This window comes from Pomacea canaliculata, linkage group LG2 (assembly GCF_003073045.1).
Source record: "Pomacea canaliculata isolate SZHN2017 linkage group LG2, ASM307304v1, whole genome shotgun sequence".
NCBI lineage: Eukaryota > Metazoa > Mollusca > Gastropoda > Architaenioglossa > Ampullariidae > Pomacea > Pomacea canaliculata.
This window is the reverse complement of record NC_037591.1, coordinates 8,819,737-8,841,315: the sequence shown is the minus strand read 5'-3', so window position 1 is coordinate 8,841,315 and position 21,579 is coordinate 8,819,737. Positions and strand designations below refer to the sequence as shown.

General features: G+C 38.7%; 2 protein-coding genes across 6 annotated transcripts in view; one reads left to right on the top strand and one right to left on the bottom strand.

Annotated features, from left to right (window-relative positions):
• The first annotated feature begins 26 nt into the window (after positions 1-26).
• Positions 27-8,911, top strand: LOC112556966 (T-complex protein 1 subunit epsilon-like). The gene is made up of 10 exons (XM_025226481.1): positions 27-255; positions 889-1,114; positions 1,397-1,595; positions 2,178-2,370; positions 2,910-3,059; positions 4,878-4,997; positions 5,435-5,620; positions 6,303-6,440; positions 6,807-6,987; positions 7,532-8,911. The coding sequence occupies exons 1-10, from the start codon at positions 154-156 to the stop codon at positions 7,651-7,653; spliced, it is 1,617 nt and encodes a 538-aa protein (XP_025082266.1). The 5' UTR covers positions 27-153; the 3' UTR covers positions 7,654-8,911.
• A 617-nt stretch (positions 8,912-9,528) lies between these two features.
• Positions 9,529-21,579, bottom strand: part of LOC112556965 (myc box-dependent-interacting protein 1-like) — a 32,111-nt gene continuing 20,060 nt past the window's right edge. For 4 of the 5 annotated variants that reach the window (XM_025226476.1, XM_025226478.1, XM_025226477.1 and 1 more), the window contains 3 exons: positions 17,305-17,487; positions 16,966-17,067; positions 9,529-15,985 (listed from right to left, as the gene is read on the bottom strand). In XM_025226476.1, coding sequence (XP_025082261.1) covers positions 15,905-15,985; positions 16,966-17,067; positions 17,305-17,487 — 366 coding nt within the window. In that variant the 3' untranslated portion in view covers positions 9,529-15,904. Of the gene's footprint in view, positions 15,986-16,965; positions 17,068-17,304; positions 17,488-18,372; positions 19,823-21,579 lie in introns of those variants that run through there. The other variant, XM_025226475.1, reaches the window with a different exon arrangement.

Sequence of the window (21,579 nt, the reverse complement as noted above, 5' to 3'; positions counted from 1 at the left end):
TTGTTTGTAGCCAAGTCTCGTAAGACGCGAGACTACCGGAAACGACGTTAATGTGTTCGCCATTGTGGAATATTCTGGTTTGCACATGACATCGTGTTTGACAATCCTTCATAATCTAAGTGCGCTGGAGACATCTTGCGAAAATTAAGCACGATGTCGTTTGGACAGATCGCCTTTGATGAATATGGGCGACCTTTTATTATTCTTCGGGACCAGGACAGGAAAACTCGCCTTACCGGCATCGATGCTCATAAGGTAGGTAGATTTTCCATTTTGTTCTTTGGTGTTACAGAAATTATAACACAGCACCAGCAAAGCGTATACTTGGTTCCAAGATGCGTTTAGCTTATCCATATCACGTCTTTCACTGTTAGTTTCACGTTAAATCACTAAGTAAAATCTAAGAAGGGTACCATAATAGGACAGAGTAATATTACCATTTCTGGTATTAGACTGCATGAATCTCCGGAAAATGTCGAATCATTTTCTGATTGTCTTTTACCCTTTTCAGTGATAAGCTGGTGAGCATTATCTATAACGAAGGTATTGACCCAATAATTATATTACATGAAATCATAAATAACATTTTCATTCTCAGGGCTTCTGCTAAGGCCAAATTCTTTGGGGTCCCATCAGATTTTTAAGGGGTCCCTTTTCTTCGCCCAAATTTGAAGGGGACCCCACTGACGAAAATTGAAGTGGTCCTCCGAACTTCTAATGCGTACTGTACGCAATGTTTTGCGTAAGCAGAAGCCCTGATTCTGTTATATGCTATTTGATTTATACATGTATGTATCTTACAAAAGCTTTAGGGGAATAGGGAACACTAGCAAATCTGTTGTCATATTTCCTAATGATACTGCAACTGCAGTTTTGTGACTTTTTCAGTCCCACATTCTGGCAGCAAAATCAGTTGCTGGAATACTGAAGACTTCCTTAGGACCTAAAGGACTAGACAAAATGCTGGTATCTCCAGATGGTGATGTGACAGTGACAAACGATGGTGCCACTATCCTAGACATGATGGATGTTGACCACCAGATTGCAAAATTGATGGTGCAGCTGTCTAAGTCTCAGGATGATGAGATTGGAGATGGAACAACTGGTGTTGTTGGTATGATTACAGAATTTCTTGACCATATAACTGAATAGTGATTTTTGACGTTAATGTACCTTGCACTGGGCAAATGACTGCTTGCCAGTGTGTATTTATATATGTAATCTGGGATCTGCATAACTATGTGAATCCACTTGTGTGGTGGGGAGTTATATAAAAGTGTGAATAGGTGAGTCCATCCATTTTTCTATGCCATGTCAGGCTTTTGCAAGTGTAAAATTGTGATTGCCAGCTATATCAAAATGGTAAAATATTCACATTAAAAATTATTTTTTCCAGTATTGGCTGGAGCATTGCTGGAGCATGCAGAAAAATTGCTAGATCGTGGCATCCATCCTATTCGCATTGCTGATGGATATGAAATTGCAGCTAAGATTGCTGTTGATAGACTGAATGAGATTAGTGACAAATTTGAAGTTAATCTCCAAAATCCAGAGCCACTCATCCAGTTAGCCATGACCACCCTGGGCTCAAAAATGTAAGTCTATTATCCTTGGAACCTAACATTGTCTAGCAGAACATCTGCCATAGATGTTTAAATTAGTGTTTTATCGCTGTCCTGCTCACTCCTGTCTCTGTGTACTTGCTATCTGTCCTTCCGTGTGTATACTGTTGCTCTTTGTTCAGTTACTTTCACCCAAAATGTTGCTGAGACAACTACTAAAAATTGATAAGAAGACCAGTTCATGAATGGTATCTAGCTTTCACGTGTCTCCTGTTCTACTATTAAACCCAGGTATCAAGGGTTCAAGGCCATTAGCTCTTCCTAAATAGTTTGCACCTGCAGATGCAAAAGTCTTCTTAGCTACAGCTCATTTGCATTAATTTGTCTGTATTGAATGAGTTTTCCCTTGCAAATTAGGGGGTAATACAATATCCCTGTCCATGCAGTGTTATGCATTGTTGCATGTGGGTCTACAACATTTATGCCACTATGTATTGTGCATGTAAGCTGTTATGCAGAAATTGGTTATTCATCCTTAGTGGAGTACCATGGGCAGTCAACCAACAGCATTGAAACATTGTTCAGTAAAGTTTGTTTTTGCATGACATGTTGCAGTGTGAACCGTTGTCATCGCCAAATGGCAGAGATTGCAGTAAATACTATTCTGGCAGTAGCAGACTTGAAGCGACGTGATGTTGATTTTGAACTCATCAAAGTTGAGGGGAAAGTTGGTGGCAAGCTGGAGGACACGATGTTGGTTAAGGGAGTTGTGGTTGACAAGGACATGAGTCACCCACAAATGCCTAAGGTAGGTGATGAAACTGTGACGTGAGTGACTAGTTTTACAAGCCGTATCTATAGTAGTGCAGAACTTTTGAAGGAGGAGAAGGGCAGAAAACTAGCTGTTCAGTGGATGTTATGAGCTTGAAGATGGGAAAGAATAGGTTCACTTTCATGGCAGCTACACACCAGACACTTTTATCTATACACACTATTTTAGTCGGTGAAAGCTCTATAACATCTGAGGCAGGAAGAAAGAGCACAGAATTTGCATATATACCACTATTGGTTTGGCTCTTGAGTGGTAATTGTTTTGTTTTGGATAACAGCAAAGTTAGAAGACTTCTTGTTACTTCCAGCAAGACTTCATTGCTATCCAGCAAGAAGGAATAATTCGAGCTGTGCGAGACAGATGGATTTAGTTTAAACATAACCAATAGGTTAGGCCACACATGTTCTCTTCTACTTACTCTACAGGCGCTACCATTTCTTTCCTGCCCTAAGGTTAATCTTTAAGGTATATTCTGGATGTCAGATCTTTTTCATATTTTTAACATTTTTTTTCAGGTGGTGAAAGATGCAAAGATTGCCATTCTAACCTGTCCTTTTGAGCCACCCAAACCGAAGACAAAGCATAAGCTAGATGTCACCTCAGTAGAGGACTATAAAAAACTGCGTCAGTACGAGCTTGATAAATTTAAGGAGATGGTACAAATTGTGAGTATTTCATATTACTGTATTTTAGTTGCAAGAGCATGGAGCATTTCAAGTCTCAAATGGGTTTTGTGGATCAGACACTATGCTAAATTAATTTGGCCTTTTACCCTCTGTCTATGTTGTATAATTTTTATCAGATTTCCGTGATAAAGACTGGGATATTTAAACATTTTTTTTTTAATCATCTTCTAAAAGAGGTATTTTTCTTAAAAGCAAGAATAATTTTTATTTACAATTTAAAAATGTAGCAGTGCATCATAAAACCATTTGTTAGGCATAATTTTTTTCCCATTAGTGTTTGTCAAGGCAGCATGGATCAATGAACGTAAAATAAAATGCAGCTTCAAATTTGTTATAGCACAGGTGCTGCAAGTTAAGAAGAAAAAAAAATTTGTAACAGATTTAAAAATGAATAGAGGTTGAAATGCATTTGGTAATTGCTTGGGCCATAGTTTAGAAATGATTGGTATTGAGAACTGATGTTGAGTTTTGTTGGCATGGAGTGAGGAAAGAGCATGGAGAATTTCTTCAAGCCCCAAGTGGGCTTTGTGGATCAGACACTATGCTAAATTAACTAAACTTGGTCTTTACCCTCTGTCAGTGCTCTATATCAGACTGTCATGAAAAAGACTAGGACATTGGGCATTAATTTTTATTTTGACTTTAAAGATTCCTTTTAAAGAGGTATTTTTCTTAAAAACAAGAATGATTTTTATTGACAATTTAAAAAATGTAGCAGTGCATCATAAAACCATTTGTTAGGCATAATTTTTTTCCTATTAGTGTTTGTCAAGGCAGCATGGATCAATGAACGTAAAATAAAATGCAGCTTCAAATTTGTTATAGCACAGGTTAATAAGTTAAGAAGAAAACAAAATTTGTAACAGATTTGAAAATGAATAGAGGTTGAAATGCATTTGGTTATTGCTTGGGCCATAGTTTAGAAATGATTTGTATTGAGAACTGATGTTGAGTTTTGTTAGTATAGAGTTACAAAAGAGCATGGAGAATTTCTTCAAGCCCCAAGTGGGCTTTGTGGATCAGACACCATGCTAAATTAAACTTGGTCTTTACCCTCTGTCAGTGCTGCATGTTTGCCTGTCATGAAAAGACTAGGACATTTGGTCATATTATGCTTTTCTTGAGAAAGTTTTCATGCAGTAGGGGATTTTGTAAGGTTTTTTTGGGGGGTGTATGTTGCATAGTACAGTGTTCCCTCGTTTATCGCGGGGGATAGGTGCTATGATCAGCCGCGATAAACGAATTTCCGCGAAATAGGGACATACATGCAATAATAATATATACATGTAAAACAATATCATGTGAGTGTAAAGTAATATATTAATCATGGTATTAATACAGTACAATAACAAATTAGTGTAAAAAAATTATAACTGTACTCAGAGAAACCCAAAAAACTGATGCTAAGTGGCTGCGAGATGGGAGATAACAATCATGGCTCGTCGCTTACGCATAGCAATGGATTTCTGTTATACAATTATTTCTTTCTTTTTATCTACAAAATTCCCATGGTATTTTAATAGAAATACAAATATAGCTACATTTTTCGTCTTTTTCCTGTTGAAATATCTATAGTATTTTGTAGAACGATAATTCCCAGCGCGAAAATATCGATCGATACTTCACTCAAAAAAAAACGCGAAGTAGTGAATCCGCGATATATGAACCGCGAAGTAGCGAGGGAACACTGTATATAGTAAATCGAGCAGTTAGCAAAGCTAGCTGTCCCTGAGCAACACAGAGCTAGCCAGAAGTAGTGGAAGTAACCAGTTTTCACATTTGCTCTTTTTCTGAAAGGTGAAAGACAAGGGAGCTAATCTTGTGATCTGTCAGTGGGGTTTTGATGATGAAGCAAACCACTTGTTACTGCAGTCTGAGCTTCCTGCTGTACGCTGGGTTGGGGGTCCTGAGATTGAGGTAAGTGCTGTTACCATGCTGTAGTAGAATTTGTAGGGGTAGATGGTAGTTGTGAGATACACAGAGTATCTTGTAGCAGGTTCATCACTGTTTGTGGATTTTGATGGCATTGGGAAATAGAATTCTTTGCTCACATATATAGTGAATACTTTGAGGAAAAAAGCATGCGACATTCCACTCTGTAAGACTAGATCTAATGAGAGATAAGTGTTTAAATCTTCAAAACACATTTTTAACAAACACATGTAAAGTTTATGTATTATATAGAAGATTATCAGAATCTGATGCATCTCTTATTTGATCAAAGCTGCTATTGAGCCATTTGTCACCTTAAAGAAATTTCTTAGACCCTTAAAAAAATTGTGTGTGTGTGAGAACTGTCTATAAAAAATTCCTTCAAATGTTAGTTTATTGTTTATTGCTTGTGCTCTTTTCAGCTGATAGCTATTGCTACTGGGGGCCGTATTGTTCCTCGATTTGAGGAGCTCACACCTGAAAAGCTAGGGAAAGCAGGCATTGTGAGGGAGCTTGCCTTTGGCACTACCAAGGAGCGCATGCTAGTGATTGAAGAGTGCCAGAATTCCCGTGCTGTGACAATTTTTATTCGAGGAGGCAACAAGATGGTAAGCTTTTTTGTCTGTGCTATGGTATTTTGTACGTGCCTGGGATTTGCTTATTTTTCAATCAAGATCAGAAGAATGTGCCATACAACATTGGGTATTGAGAATTATTTAAATGGTAAAATGAAGTAAAGGTTGGCTCGTGACCTTGGGGAGTAAGAGACTTCACTTTTCTAGGGGCCAGTTTAATGTGAAGGCAGTGCCTATCTCTTTTTCCTTTTTACATGCTGTCTTACCTTTCCCAACCCTCCAATGGTTCTGTCGCACAACACTTAGCGCCTGTCACCAATACATTGAGGGTTGGCTGTCCGGGGTTCAGCTCTTCTGGGCATGGTGTTATTTCTCAGCATGTGGCATGTTTTCAGGGCTGGTTGCCTTGCCATGCTATAGTCTTTGTTGCTGGCTTGACCAAAACACCAATTTCCCCCTTCCCAGCCCCAGCCCTAGCCCTCGGGTCAGGTATCCGTACCCACCAGCTGGGTTGACTGGGGGAAATTTACTTTGCTACATGGGAATTGGCATGCCTTTCAGTTCGGATGCTAGACCTCTAACCACTTTCCCTGTTTAAATGTGAACACATCGTAACATTTAACCTGTAATCATTTGGTTCTAGTGTTACTTTGCCTAATCTTTTATGCAGTAAATGTTTTTTTAATCTGCAATGACTTGTTTTTATGGATCACAGATTGTTGCTGAGGCCAAACGCAGTATTCATGATGCCCTGTGCGTTATTCGTAACCTAATACGTGATGATCGTGTCGTATATGGTGGTGGGGCTCCAGAGATTGCAGCTTCCTTAGCTGTCGCAAAAGCTGCTGATCAGGTTGGTTTGTGATTGTTTGCTATGAATAGTTTTGGTCAATCAATATAAGTAATTTTGGGAGTTTGTTATAGATGACAAAATCATTATACACAATTTTTTTAAAATTGTGATATAAGAGTCTTTAAAATGCATGCAGAACTTCTGCCAGTCAAACCCTGGCTGCGTAGAAATAGACACATGCAGATAGCATTTCAGTCTCAACCTCTGTCAGACCTCAGCTTGTGGGGCTGTCACTCTGAACCGACTGATACATTAGACAACACAAATGAGGAGGATAATATTTTGGCATACCTGCCCTGAAAATGTTTTTAGTGAGATGTTTCTCTAATGCTCCACTAAGTTTATCTTGTATATTACATGATGCAGATCTCAACACTAGAGCAGTATGCAGTAAGGGCATTTGCAGAAGCCCTGGAATCCATCCCACTTGCTTTGGCTGAAAACAGTGGGCACCCTCCTATTCACACACTAGCAGCAGTGAAGTCTCGTCAAGTGACGGAGAACAACCCACGCCTAGGAATCGACTGTCTTAACAAAGGAACAAATGGTATGTGTCGGAAGCCAGTTTGTGCTTTCAAATTACGTATTTTGTTGAGAAAAAAAAATGAGTTAGTGTTAAGCTTCTTTCTGCATTATTTTTTTATTTCTTAATATTTGACCTAATAATGACATGAACTTGTAGGAGTCGCTTTATAGACCATTTTTATGAAAGCCTGTGTGAGTGTTAAGATTGCGTTGTAAGGCAGTCTTATGAAGGCTAGTCCATATTTTTGTGTCTATTCTATAGGTAGATGAATTAAAGAACATTTTTGTTGTAGTCAAACTCTTGCATATTGAACTTCTGCCAGTTAGGACATAGCTGGGCAGATAAAACTTGTGCAGACAAAATCTCAGTCTCAACCTCTGTCAGGCCCCCTGTGTTTGGGACTGTCACCCTGAAGAGGCTGGTACAAATAGTACAAACAGGCACACATTTTGTGCAGGGTTTTCCTCCCTTTTTATCAGATTTAGAAGGTTGAATTATCTCTTTGACAAGACTTATTGTTATTGCTGGTAGATGACTTAGTGAATGTACTTTTTTTATGTTTCAGACATGCGAGAACAAAATGTGATTGAGACTCTCATGGCAAAGAAGCAGCAGATCCTGCTTGCTACTCAGCTAGTGCGCATGATCCTCAAAATTGATGACATTCGAGCTCCATCAGAAATGTAGAACAATTTTGTCTTAAGATTGTATGCCTGGTCCAGTCTCGTGTGCTGTGAGATGCGTGTAGACCTTGTCTGTCTGCTGAAGAAATCACCAAGTGGTTTGGCATCTTGCGGGTCGTGTGCTTGCATCTTGTGTCACATCCCTGCTGTCATGTTAAAATCATATTCAGAAAGTTCCCCACATGTGCTAATTGTGATGGTGCAAAAAATGATGTCCCTGAGACACAGTTTTGTGCACAGCTTAAAAATGTGTTGTAATTGAGTAGTTTAAAAAAAAAATAAAAAACTTGAAACTTAAATTTTTGAAGTGAGAGGTAGTGGTGGTCCTTTAATGCAGGGTTGGTCTGGTGGAGCAATGGTTGGCTGTCCTGGATTCGGCTCTCATCTCTGACATGCTGTTCTTTTTCTGCATGTGGCATCCGTTTACAGGCCTGGTTGCTATAATGTAGCCTTAGTTGCTGGCTCCGTGTAAAACACAGTTCCACTCCTCCCACCTCTGGGCCCTTTAAGGCCTATAAAAATCATTTGGTCTTGCCCTGCCAAGGCAACTGTGGCAGATGTCAAATTCAATAAATCTAGGAGCTGTTTTCATAGCAACGTGAATTTATACAAAGTAAATTATAATAAGAATGTAAATTTTAAGAGACCAGCAGAGAGTCAATAAGTACTTGATGGGACAAGACGTGTATTGTGGCGACTCGGTGGACAGTGCTATAGTTAGGCTGGGAGTGTATATGTTGCACAAAGTGGTGAAATCACAGCTTGATCAAATACAGCAGGATAATTTTAAGTTGATAATTTTGTACAACGTGCAAATGATGTTATATATCCAACTTGGTAAATAAGATTCCCCAACCCTGCTTTAAGGTAACAGGGTCATGGAGAAAAAAACCCCAAAACAGTAGAAGGTCGAACACTTAGGTCATGCCATGCATTCTGATCATTTTATGGTAAGGTTTTTGGGAAGAGCATGCCATGGTAGCACAAGCACCAACCCCCTTGCTAGGGAGAAGCTTGGCCCAAAACCAGTCTTGGTAACTAGGACTTAGTGTGTTTATTTTCTAGCAAGTAGTAGAAGGTATGAAAGAGCATTACTTTAATGTCTAACTGCAAAGAGCTTCAGTTATTTTTTTATTGGCAGAATTATTTAAAGGTCAAGTACAGGGGGAACAGGTAAGGAAATGGGGTTTATAAAGACTTTCACACTGAAGTGTTATTTATATTTAGAACTGCTGATAATAAACTACAGACATCCTTGCAAATACCTCTGTTAAGAGTGTTTTTTTCTCCATTTGGGCAGCCCAGTTACAGGATAATGTAACACGTTCTGAATGTATTTAGAACACGTGAACACAAAGCTTTTCTTGTGAATTTAAAGGCTTGCGACACTACTCAAAGCATCATGTATGCCTGTATTGCAGCACAGTTTTACATCATTGTCCCCAAAAAAGTCTCTGAGTGCATACTAAAAATGGCTAGTTTCCTTGCAAAGAGTTTTGGCAAAGAAACCAGTTTTCTGAAGTCTTTAGCTCCGGCAAGAAAATCTAGAGATTTGCAATTATGCCACAATTTACACATGCTGGACTACTTTTGCAATCAGATATAAGGTAAACATGTTTGAAACCCAGTTGGTGACCAGGTCTACATTCCTCTAAGGAGGATTCAAGCCCACGAGAAAGTAATAATGATTCAAGGTCAAAAGACAGTTAATCCCTAAAATTGGGAAAGGAACTATCAGGTTAGACTGACATGATTCATAAGCCACTATGAAGTTATCTAATCATCACAGTGGGAATTCCTGGGAAAAAAAAAGCATTTTCCTTATTATTTTGTTGCATGGAAAAATACAACTAAAATGAGAAACATAAAAATAAAGCAAGAAGGTGCAGAAAGTTAAGTTTATTCATTTTGACCAAATAATGTTCAAACAAGTACACCAAAAATATTTTATTCAGAAACAGAATGACCAACAAGGGCACCGTGTTGATTGCGACATTCAGTTTTGTGGTATCTACCAGTTCTGTACCATTACATTTGAACAGCTTATTGGCTAGGTCTAGAAAAATTGGTAAAACTGTCCAGTTATTTGGAAGGTCTAGAAAAAGTGTTTCTGTTAACTGAATTATAATCTGACATCCTAATGTCGGCTACCTCTTATGAACTACCAGATAAAGATTAGGCTTAGACCTACTCCTGAGGCCATGAGTGTGGGGTTAAAGCTATTTGCAGGTGGTTGATTCACCTTGCTTAGGTAAAGTAACAGCTGGGTAAATGCGCTTCATGTAACAAGTCCTGACGTTTACAAACTTCGCATATACTCTCAACAACTTGAATATTTTTACTAGATGTCTGCTTTCTATAGAAAATTCAGTTAGGAAAATGCACTGAAAGTACAAATTGATGTTCAACTGGACTTGGCTGAATTTTCAGGTGACAAATGTTTTCCGTGCAGTTTTACAAGTTAAACTTTTTTATAAGCACAGAATTTTACACTTAGTAACAGATATTTATGCTTGAACACCATGGCATAGAGGGGGCGGCAGCCGCTCCCTCAAAAAAGATGAGCGGACAAGAATGAGAAGGTGGATCATTGTCACCATGGAGTTCGCCTCCCAAAGCCGAGCATCTTCCTATGCTACTGCTTGAACTAAATAGTTGGGAGATGCTGGCCATTATGTCTGTGCTTTTGCCCTCCCATCCAGCGACTGAGATAAGTGCAAGAAGTGTTAAAAAGACAAAATGCCAGATACTTCTCATTTCTGATCTTGCTATGATCACTAGCATGCAAACCCCTAATCTGTCAACGCCATGAAGAAAATGGCAGTGAAACAGAGCAGATACACTTAAAGATATTTGGATTGATGAATGAAAAGTTACCTTTGGTATTTTTACACTATGAGCACTGGACAGAGGACATGAAATATTGTTTAATTTTGGCCAACAGTGAAATACGATCTTTCAAATAGATCTCAAATGAAACATCTTAGCCATGGAGGGGGAAAAACCCAATATGCATTGTCAAACTGGAAGCCAACTCTTGCAAAAATGAAAAAAATATGAATATGTCAATACTGTTTATGTAGGTCTAAAGTATGTCACTGGAAGAAATGTATAGATGAGTTGCACTTGTATAAATATCAACAGGCTAGGGTGAAGTGACAGCTGCTTCAATAACAATCACAATAGAAAAAGGAGGGGTGATGGCAATGTGGATACTAACTGAAAACTGCTTTAGCCTGGTAGCTACAGCAATCTAGGCATTAAGTAACTGCTTCACTCAAGCTGTGCTTTTGATGAATGACAAGCTAGAATGGGTGAAGGAAAGAGAAAATACTTTTTTCACTTGGCAATCAAAACTTGTTTCAAAATGTCTTGCAGAATGGTCACAATAATCCAAAAGAGCTTATACTAAAAAAATTCTGCAACTAAATTAACTACAGGCAAATATCATCCCACATCCTAATCTTGATTGAAATGCTTGAAGTGGTGAAGTATTTAGTATGATGCCTCAGCCACATTTACGGTATGTGCATACACATCTTGAATACAAATTTTGTTTTGAACAAAAACATTGTACAGAAAACAATTTATGATGAAAGAAAATGTATTTACTGCTAGAATTTGATCAATATTTGACTCATCACTCACACACATGAAAAAAATGTTGAAACTTGAATTGTTTGAATCAGCTTTTGGGCACAAATATATGCTTGTGACATCAAATTTCTCATTTCATGAACTGATGTCAGGAGGTCAAAAGATCACTTTCACCATTTCGTGACTGCCATCTTGACCTTTAGTTACTTATAACATCCTGATCCAGAGCCAGTTCTAGGTCGCCATTTGCCTAGGAGTGTTGGGTAACAAGCATACACCATTTATACATGCAACACTTTCACCACATGATAGCATGCCACTCTCACATCTTGGAAAAAATGCATGGAATGTCTATATGAATCAACATGATGCAGTAAGTTTGTATGGAGGACAACAAAGTGCCACATGAAAGGGCAGATTTAAAAAAAAGTAACAATTTTATATAGGGTCTAGGACATGCACGTATAATCACAGTTTTGTAAGCCAAGCAACAAGAAAAAGTTACGATTTGAATTGCAAATCTGTACACTACGAAAATTACAAAAAACTTATTTTGCAAGCAGCATTTGTAAACTTGTGCCCTGATCAGTTACCTGTGACTGGCCCTTATTTTCTGGCACAGACATTTGGAAGTAAATAAAACAGTTATGTGCAAGTTGGCTGTAAAACTGCATTTAGCAATCAGTCCTTTCCTTGCTCTATAGAAACACACAAATGCATGGATAACTCATGAAGTACCCTGTCACAAAATCAGAAGCCCTCTTCTTGTTCAAGAAAAAATTTCATTGCATGAAAGATGTCTGGGTAGGAATGGACACATTACCTAAATGTAGACTTGCAGTTTGATAAACCTGATTCACTGGCTAAGTTTGGTTCTTGTGGCTACATACATGTGTACACAAACAAATCCTAACACTTGCTCAAGATTAATGAACAAAATGGGCTTCATGACTAACACTAGCTTGAATTGTTGAAATGAGCATGGCTGGCTTAGTAATGGCTTTACAATGAATCAATGAAAGGGTTTTCTTGGCGTACATGTAGGATTAGGCTCTGTGCTGGTTTGGATAAATACATTGGATGTGCTTGTCTTAGTAAAGCTGAGGTCAGTCATAAAAAAGTGCACTAAGGATAAATTCAAAATGGAAGAAATGAAATTATTAAATTATGCTATTAACAAACATATAGCCCCCAAACTTCCTTGAAAATGTGCTACAGCATGTACTGAGAATTTCTCTGCTTAACAACAGCCAATGTTTAAAAAAAAAACCCTATTAACATATTGTAATCCAAATTAAACAGGTCCATCGACTTACGTGGTCTTGTCCAAAAGTGTAAATGATAATGTCCTATATCTAGGTTGAAACAATAACCCTTCATGTGGCGGTAGTCTAAGGCTTAATATATTATCTTAACATCCTCAATATACCCCCTTCCACCCCACAAACCACCACCAAGGAATTTCAGCACGATGTGCAGGTTTTTTTTGTAGTTGCCATATGAGATTTTTTTTTTTGAAAACTGAATACAATCTATCCTGGTCAAGTTTACTCTAAAAAGCACAGAAAAAGGTTCTGGTACATCTGTATAATTTAGTCATGCTCCTATCAGTAAGGGTGTGTTGGGGTACATACCAATCAGAAAATCCTATAAATCAAAGACTAGGTTAAAAGATTGCGCTTGGCTGATACAGTCAGACTAGGATAGGAACTGGGATAGGAACAAAAATACTTATAAATGAATAAAACATGCACTGCAATTCATGAAAAAGGAGCTGAAACTATACTGGTGGCAAGGGAGGAGGAAGTTATTTGTTAAGTACAAGAAATTATGTGTCAAGTATAAGAAGTAAAGGGACATAGAAAAAGCAAACTAGGGTGATGCTGATAAAAGGTATTGGAAGATGCAATGAATAAAAAATTATCCTAGAAACTCAAGACATTGCTTAAGAGTCACCACTAACAGCTTGATGACATGCTGAACTGCTGAGGTGCTACTAACAAGCGAGAGCAGAAACATCAATGAAGTTCACATCTGGAATATAGTTTTGACTTATAAACCTATGTTCCTTGAGGTTTTTAACTTTTCTTTCCACCCACTCTATTTAAAAAAAAAGTTTCTAGATGGAAGGGACGTTGAAAGAGGTGATAGGTGCCCAATGCTCAGTCACATCTTGAACTAAACTCAATCTTATACATTGGAAAAGGACAAAAGATAACTTGAAGATCTGAAGCTGAATATTTGAAACTTAGGGGAAAATGTCTGAATACTGTTTTATACTGTTTCTCTGAACATTAATATGAATCATATGAGTATGGTATATATTGTACAGGTATGTGCCAGTCATCTAGTAAAACTCATAATCTTGCCTTTTGCCAAACTTGACTTATGGTGGTAAACTAAAAACTTCAAAACCGCTTTGTACTTTTTCCCAGTGTACACTATATATACCATGTAGGGCCATTAAGCCGCTGTGATTGGGGTCCAAACTGCTTAACCATGGCTTAAATATTTTTATATAAATATAAATTACAATAATGAAAACATAAATGTTTTTTGATCACAATCCTTTCTCTTAACTTTGCAGCATTGTAAGGTATGAATCAGTTGTAATGGCGGCCTCCATAATGTTGCCACTCAAGTGTGGATAAAACAGACTAATATTTGAATTTCATCGTGTTATTTTATTGTTTATTAATAAATAAAAGACTAATCTTCAATAAATACCTCTTTGAAATTATAAGCCAGAATTTAAATATTTAATCTGCGATAGTGTCAATCATGGACATTCGAAAGGCCAAAATGACAGCCGTCAACACCTGTCTCGAGTGTTTGAGAGGCCATGTCCAGGTCCGTATGATCCATAGTGTCCAAAAATTGGGATCCAAGCTTAATTGAATTTTCGGATTACTGGACCGCGGCTAAATGGCCCTACACTGTACCTACCCAACCTCAGAACCATAAAGCATGAAGCAAAACAGCGTGATATATGCTATGGTGTACAAATTATTATAGGTAAAATAAAACCCTGAGTAGCTGTTACCGCCCACACCTTTTATATGTATATTTCCCCCTAGTTAATACATTCTTAACTGCTTCAAGAACAGGATGTTAAATGTGCATAATCCATGCTGATGTATCATGCAGACTGGCATGAGTCTATAATTTTGAATAAGCTTACAGGCATTTTCATATAACTTTGCTCCAGCATATTGCTGCAAAGATACATTTTGTGGATGGCTCAGCTAAAAATGTTTCCCAAACTACTTATGTTCCTTTTAATAACACACATACATTCATAAAGTGACAAAGCCTAACCTAATGCAGGAAGAAACATTAAGACTGACACAACCATCAAAAGGAAGCTTGGGAGTTTTCACATCCAGGAGACATCACCATGAGATTGTTCAATTGCATAGCAGTCGTGCTAAAGGATATATATATACATCTAGATCAGAAAACCACAAAACATTGTAATGAGTATTTAAAAACAATAATGCATTGTAATACATTATTTTCTCAAACCTTTAACAAGAACAGAATCAGTCTGAGGTTAAAAAACCCCCCCCAAACATTCTGGAATGATGAAGTGAATAGAAACAAGAATGTAACATTGCACCACAACAGCCTTACCTCGGTAATGTGTATAGATGCTTGATTTAACTACTTTAAATAGTTATTAACATGAACATCAAAGTAACTTAATACAAAGAATACAAGAAAAACATGTTTTTAAAACTGAATTTCAGTTTTACTTTAAAAAATGTGCTTTAAATGTAACATTGAGTTCTAGTTCAGTGTATCATATTCTGTTCACATCAACCTGAAACTAATGCAAGTTTTTTAAAAAACAAAACAAGCACAAAGCAGAAACAGCAGTATAGACAGGTCTTTATATCTTTAAAAGGAAATAAAGAAAAAGAATTTGGAACGATTCTCCACCTCAATACATTCTACCTTACAAGCTGGAAGCAGAGTTTTAAATATTTTTCCTACAATACATACAACAGGTAACTTTTATATACAACATAAAACAAAAAACATTTTCATCATATATATTTCAACATTCATTATGCAGTAAGGCACTAAAAAAGGTCTGCAAAGAGACTGTAGGGTATAAAAGGTTCAGTAATACTGAACTGGGTTAACAGCCTTCTAACATGCACACATAATATAGAATATATGACTATGGTGGATACATTTGTTCGATAGCCATCTACAAATCTGCCCCATATAGTCAAATATTCAACAAAGTGTTGAAGAAAGCCATACAAGAGGACCAGTGCTAAATAATTATATGAGGTACCATCAAGAAATTTTTAAGGCTACAATTTGGTTACAGAAGTCTTTGACAATGAGGTCCAGAGTATGAAATGAGCAAAGCACTGTAAGGCAGAACATTATTCTCTTTATCTTGCATATACTATAGACAGTACAGGGAAGTTGTTTTCATCTTTTACAGATGAGTAAAAATGAACACACTACAAAGTGGCAGCCTCCACAGATATAAAAACACCTATAGGTGTTTCATAGAACCACATGCAGCAACTATTTTTAAAATAATACTTGAAGCCCCATGAGGACAACTTGCTCCCTTGGTAAGATGATCTGTCTGGAATTGTTTTCAGATTTGCTCTGCCCACTGTTTGAGAACTTTTCTACAATTGGCGTGTAAAATTTTCAGGGAAGACACCTTTTATGCCATCCTTCTGTCTGACTCCCATCTGCCATCCTTCATCCTGACAAACAGGAAGTCAATATTTCAGTGTAATAATAATAATAAGAAGTGAAAATTTATATAGCATAATATCTCAGCCAAAGGCACTCGTTGAGCTGAACAAAATTGTAAAAGATCAAGATCACAGTGTCTATGAGTGCACACAGGCATATATAGATGTGCATGCATACACACCTATGAAGTCATGAATAAAATTGCAATACAGTTGCCTAGTGGTCAGTTGTTTGGCTGAAGTTTGGATTTGGGATTAGGTTTGGGTAAAGGTTATATTAACCATGCTGGCAAAGGACCTCAGAAATTGTTTGCTGGAAATTTGAGGGTAAAACTGATATTTTCAGTAATGTTTTATGTTTTGGTTTACAACAAGGGCCTCCAAGAACTACGGAAATCCAAAGTTTGTGAATGTAGCTATCTGTACATTCACGTACACCCAAACTCCACCCTGAATTCTGTCCCGTTAGACCACACAGATGTAATAGGGTTATCTGCAAGCTTTGTTCTGTAGGTTACGAAATAGGAGTCCTGTCAAGCAATATCCTATCTGATGCAAGTCACTTACTTTGTGGAAGGTTTTATTTTTAAATACAGGACACACTACATCATGCATCTCTCTCCCCACACACCCCTCTTTGTGATTGGCCTATCCAGTTTTGGGTATAAGTGTCAGTGAAGGGCACTGCAGCACCATCAGTTAAAATACTTGCTTGCTTTGTAAATCACAAATCAAGATGCCTTAATTTAAAAACCACGCTGAGATACAAATTAATGGTTTGGAAAAAAAGTAAAATGATAATTAAATATTACAGAATAAAAGTCTGTTTCAATAAGTGTCTTTTTTATGCTAAAGTAGTTAAAGAAATAGGCCCAAAATTTTTAGTTGCCCCTCCCTTAAGGCATACTGGGCACTCCTTCTTTAGTACACTGCTGATAGATATAAAATAACCCATCATGAAATGAATGAACCCAACTGACATTCCTCACCTGTTCATCTTCATTTTCAAATGGAATTACATAAATAATATCTCCTGCTTCAAATGACAGTTCATCCTCATCCTCTCCATAATATGCATGTGTGGCTTCAACCTGCACATCCCAAATGGAACATAATGAGTGCAATATTGACCAGTCCTAGAGGATCTGTTTTGAAAGATCGTCTCCTGCATGCATGCTAGAACCATGTAGAAACATTTTTTTACTTTAGAGCCTCCACAGTGAAGTTGCACTATTGTGTTTGTTTACTCACATTGTAAGATATCTGTGCTATGCACACTGTGACATGCTCAACTGCATGGCTCATCCACTGATAGCCAGACAACTCACCTGATACAAAGCATCAGGTGGAGGTTCAAACAGAGGCCTGTTTGAGGGGTTGTCTTGATAGGCTTCTGCTTCTTCCTCCTCTTCTCCTCCAGGCACCTCGTAGATGCTATTTTCAGGTACACGCTCTTCCTCTTCATCATCAATGTCTTTATGTTGGGGCAACTGCCTGGTCTTTCCGGTGGGCTAAATAATGGAAGTAATAATGGAAGTAATGGCAAAATAGTCTGATAGTCTGGTAGCTATGACAGCAATTGTTTTCACTTGATAAGCTTTTAAAGCAGATGGACCAAAGTATGGTGACAGTATGTTACTGTAGTACAAGCTGATTAAATACCTCCAGCTAAGGTAAAAAGGACAGCCAATGACTGAGGACATCTCATCTACCTGTAGCTACTTTGGACAAGAATCTTAAAATCAAAGTAAGTTTTTAAGACACTGTGGTTCTTCTCTGACTAACATACTGTACAATAACAAAACTAGATATGCTCACATGTGAGCCAGTTAAACAACTCAGCTAATGTTGAGGGTGTACAACTGAGTGCTTCATTTATTTTCATAAAATCTCAGTGATGGTATAGTGAATGACAGAAAAGAGATAGCACTTTATCTATACCTTAAATAATTCATGATCTTTCAAATCAAGTATGCCAACTAACTCGAATTTAAAAATTCAACAGGTGAAACCAAACACAAATTCCTGTTGGAACAGCAACAACCACCAAATGGATAAAAAGCTTACCATCCACAACAGAAATAACAAAATCAAATAAATAGCTGTCTATAAGATTTAAAATATAACTTGTTTGCAAACATTATATTTTATTCATTCAAACTTTTTGTAAGTCAACCTTTAATTGGTCATTTTAACATATACTGTATGGTAGAAGTAGCGTCTTGCTAAAATGGCATGATTAGAAAACATGCACAAATTTTTTCTGTAAGCCAGTACAATACAACAAAATCTGAATGTGAAAGAACAGCAATATTCTAAAGAACATGCAACTGAAAGCATAAAACCACTCTGTTGAGTTCTTGCAAGCCTCATGTGGCTATGCCTGCATCTTCTACCTGCAGACAGCCAGCTGTAACGGTTTCAGCATTCCAATGTGCTAACTTTGTTCCTTGCTTTGACAGGCTGCCTGTGTCTGTTACTTGCCCGCCCTTGGCCGCAGTGCCCTCCCTGTCTCCCTGATTGTTCTCGGTGTTGACATCGTTTGGCAGAGGGGGCTGGTTTCTTACTTTATGGTAAGCTGATATGTCAGTGAGGACAGGACTTTTTTGCTCTTCCTTGTCTGCTGCAGGGTTGCAAGATTCTTTGTTTCTTCCATTTTCTGAGGCTGTGATATTTGATATTGCAGTCTGATGGTAAGCATTCCTCACTATCTGCTGCGCCAAAAGAGTGATGGGTGGAAGGATGGAATTGTTGATTTCTGCACCAAAATCAGAGATGGAGTTGCACAGGGGTGAAGCAGCAACAGCATTGGTTTCGGATATAAGCGGTGATAACTGAAGACTGCTTCTACCCTGCAGAATCCTGTTACTGTGGAAGTTGTTGGTAGTGTTCAGTGGAATTGGGATGGCAGATGCTGTGTAAACAGCATCCTGGTTGAAGGATAAGCGGTAGGAATACACCAAGTCCTCGTTCCTGCTGTTGATAAGGTCCATGGAGCTTGCTGCAGATCCCTGGCTGCTGATGGTAGTGTCGCATGTTCCTACTTCAGATGCAGGCGCTGCTCCCTCTTGTCCAGATTCTGATGAGCTGAAATCATTGGCACAAATCATGGGAACTTGACTGTGGTAGCTGCTGGTGTCTATGCCCCCCTGGCTGCCAATTGCACTGTCACTGGCCACACCATTCTCCCCTGCTGCCTGGTTTATGTCTTCCTCTACCTGCCCAAAACTGAAAGATGCAGTGGCTGCTCTCAGCGATGCAAGACTGCTGCTGTGCTCTAAAGAGCAAGATGAAGTACCATCTGCCTTTCCATACGATGGAAGTGATGAAGAGCTTGCAAAGTTAGTTTCGGCACAACAGGCACTCCCCAGGACTTTCTGGTCATTAGAAGATGGGGCAAGGTCATCAGCAGTGTTGTTACTTCTCACTGTTCCATGCAACAGCATCTTTTCAATAGCATCATCAACAACAGCAAAATTGTCTCTAGCAATGGCAAGATCATCTTCATATATTGGTGGCAAAAAATCAGTAGTCTGCATGTGGCTCTGATTAGTCTGGGCACTGAAGTCTGTCAAAGATGGCAGCATCTCTGAGCTGTCAAGGCCTTCCAGAAACTCAGTTTGCTTAAGAGTCAAATGCAGCAAATCTGCTTCCTCAACAGTGGCTGTGGGTGTGGGAGAACTGTTCCCAATCACTAGGGTCTGGGCTGGTTGGGATGATTTGCTGTCCTGCTCGGAAACATTAAAATTGATGGTGACAACACTGAGAGCACTGTTGCAGTGAAAATCCTTTGTTGTCCATAGGAACATCTCCTCCTCCTATACCATCCACCATCACCAGAACTCCAGTCATGCCAACATTATCAGGACTTCCAACAATCTTTTTTGCATCCTTTGTCTTCGCCTCATCTTGTACATTCTCTCTTCTCACATACTCTGCTTCAGAGAGGCCTGCTTTCAGAATGTTTGGCTGCTCAAAACTTTCTGGTTTTGAATCTTTTTGTTGGCTAGTTCCATTTTCAAGAGTTTCTGCCTGGAAATCTCCAAAGCACATTTCTGGGTCTTCCTCTGCTGTTTTAACTCCTGCATCTTGAGACGTTATGTCTGCAATTCCCTTTGAAATTTCAAATTCTGATCCTTCAAAATTGCCAGCTAGAGGTGACACTGTACCAGGTGATGGATCCCTTGACCTCACAATGTTGACTTTTACTGGAAACTCAGTAGTTTTGACTTTGCCTTCCAGCCCAGACTGTCTTTCATCGTTGCCATCATGTACATTTGGATGGTGAGCCTGGGTGCCCCCAATCTGGTTAGCACTGCCATCATCACATGTCACTATTTTCACAAAATGCACAGTCTCTTCCCTTTCTGAACTTGTCCATCTTGTTCAGCTTGCTGAGGGCTGCCTGAAGAAGTGCATGTTGTGAGACTGGAAAAATGTTTGGATGTGTGCACCATAGTAGGGACAGCATGTGTGATGCATGTCGAAGCACAAACTGACTGCTCCTCTTGTGCATGAGCTATCACACACTTTGCCTGAGGCTCTAAAGTAAACATGCTACAGGTAATGGGCTCTATGCTAGTAACTGCTGCATAGAATGTCTGTTCACTGGGTAAATTTTTCCAGACTTCTTGAACACTTGTGTCTTCTGAACCATGAGTGAAATCACAAGCAGGCATTGCACTGGAGACAGCATGTGCTGCATGTGCGAAAGCACACAGGGGGAGATGATGTGAACAAATTGTGGCAGAGCTGGAATGAGCCTGTGCTACAGAAGGTAACATATCAAAAGCGCTGTAATTAGTGTGCTCTACAGTTGTTTCTGCGGCATACAGATGTGCCTGGCCAGCAGTAGAATTGTCCGTTAGCTTTTGTACAACTGCATTTTCTGAATTATGTGCAAAATCTGATGTGTGCACTGTACTGACTGCATGTGTTATGTGTGCAGAGACACACGCTGGTTGATCCTCTGGTGTATGATAGACACTTCTAGCATGGGTCTTCACTTCAGAAGGTAACATATCAAAAGCGCTGTAATTAGTGTGCTCTACAGTTGTTTCTGCTGCATATAGATGTGCCTGGCCAGCAGCAGCAGTGTTGCTTAACGTTCGTACACCTGCACCTTCTGAATTACGTGCAAAATCTGATGTGTGGACTGTACTGATTGCATGTGTTATGTGTGCAGAGACACACGCTGGCTGATCCTCTGTTGTATGAAAGACACTTCTAGCATGGGTCTTCACTTCAGAAGGTAACATTTCAAAAGCTTGGTAATCAGCACTTTCTGAAGTCATCACTGCTGCATATAATAATGTCTGATCATTGAAGACATTTTTTCCTAGTCCAGAAACATCCAAGACCTCTGAGTTGCAAGCTGATTTTGTGTCTTTAATCAAATGTGCCAGCTGTTCTGTTGACATAGCACTTGCCATCTGCCTGGTTATGAACTGTCCGTCACCTCCTTGTCTGTTCTCCATCTGTAAAACACTTTTTGAATTCTCCACACCCTCACTTTGTATAGCCTCTTCATGACTCTCCCCAAAAGCCTCTTCTGTAGTGTTTGGGCACCGGAGGAAGGCAGCCATCAGAGTATGTGAATTACC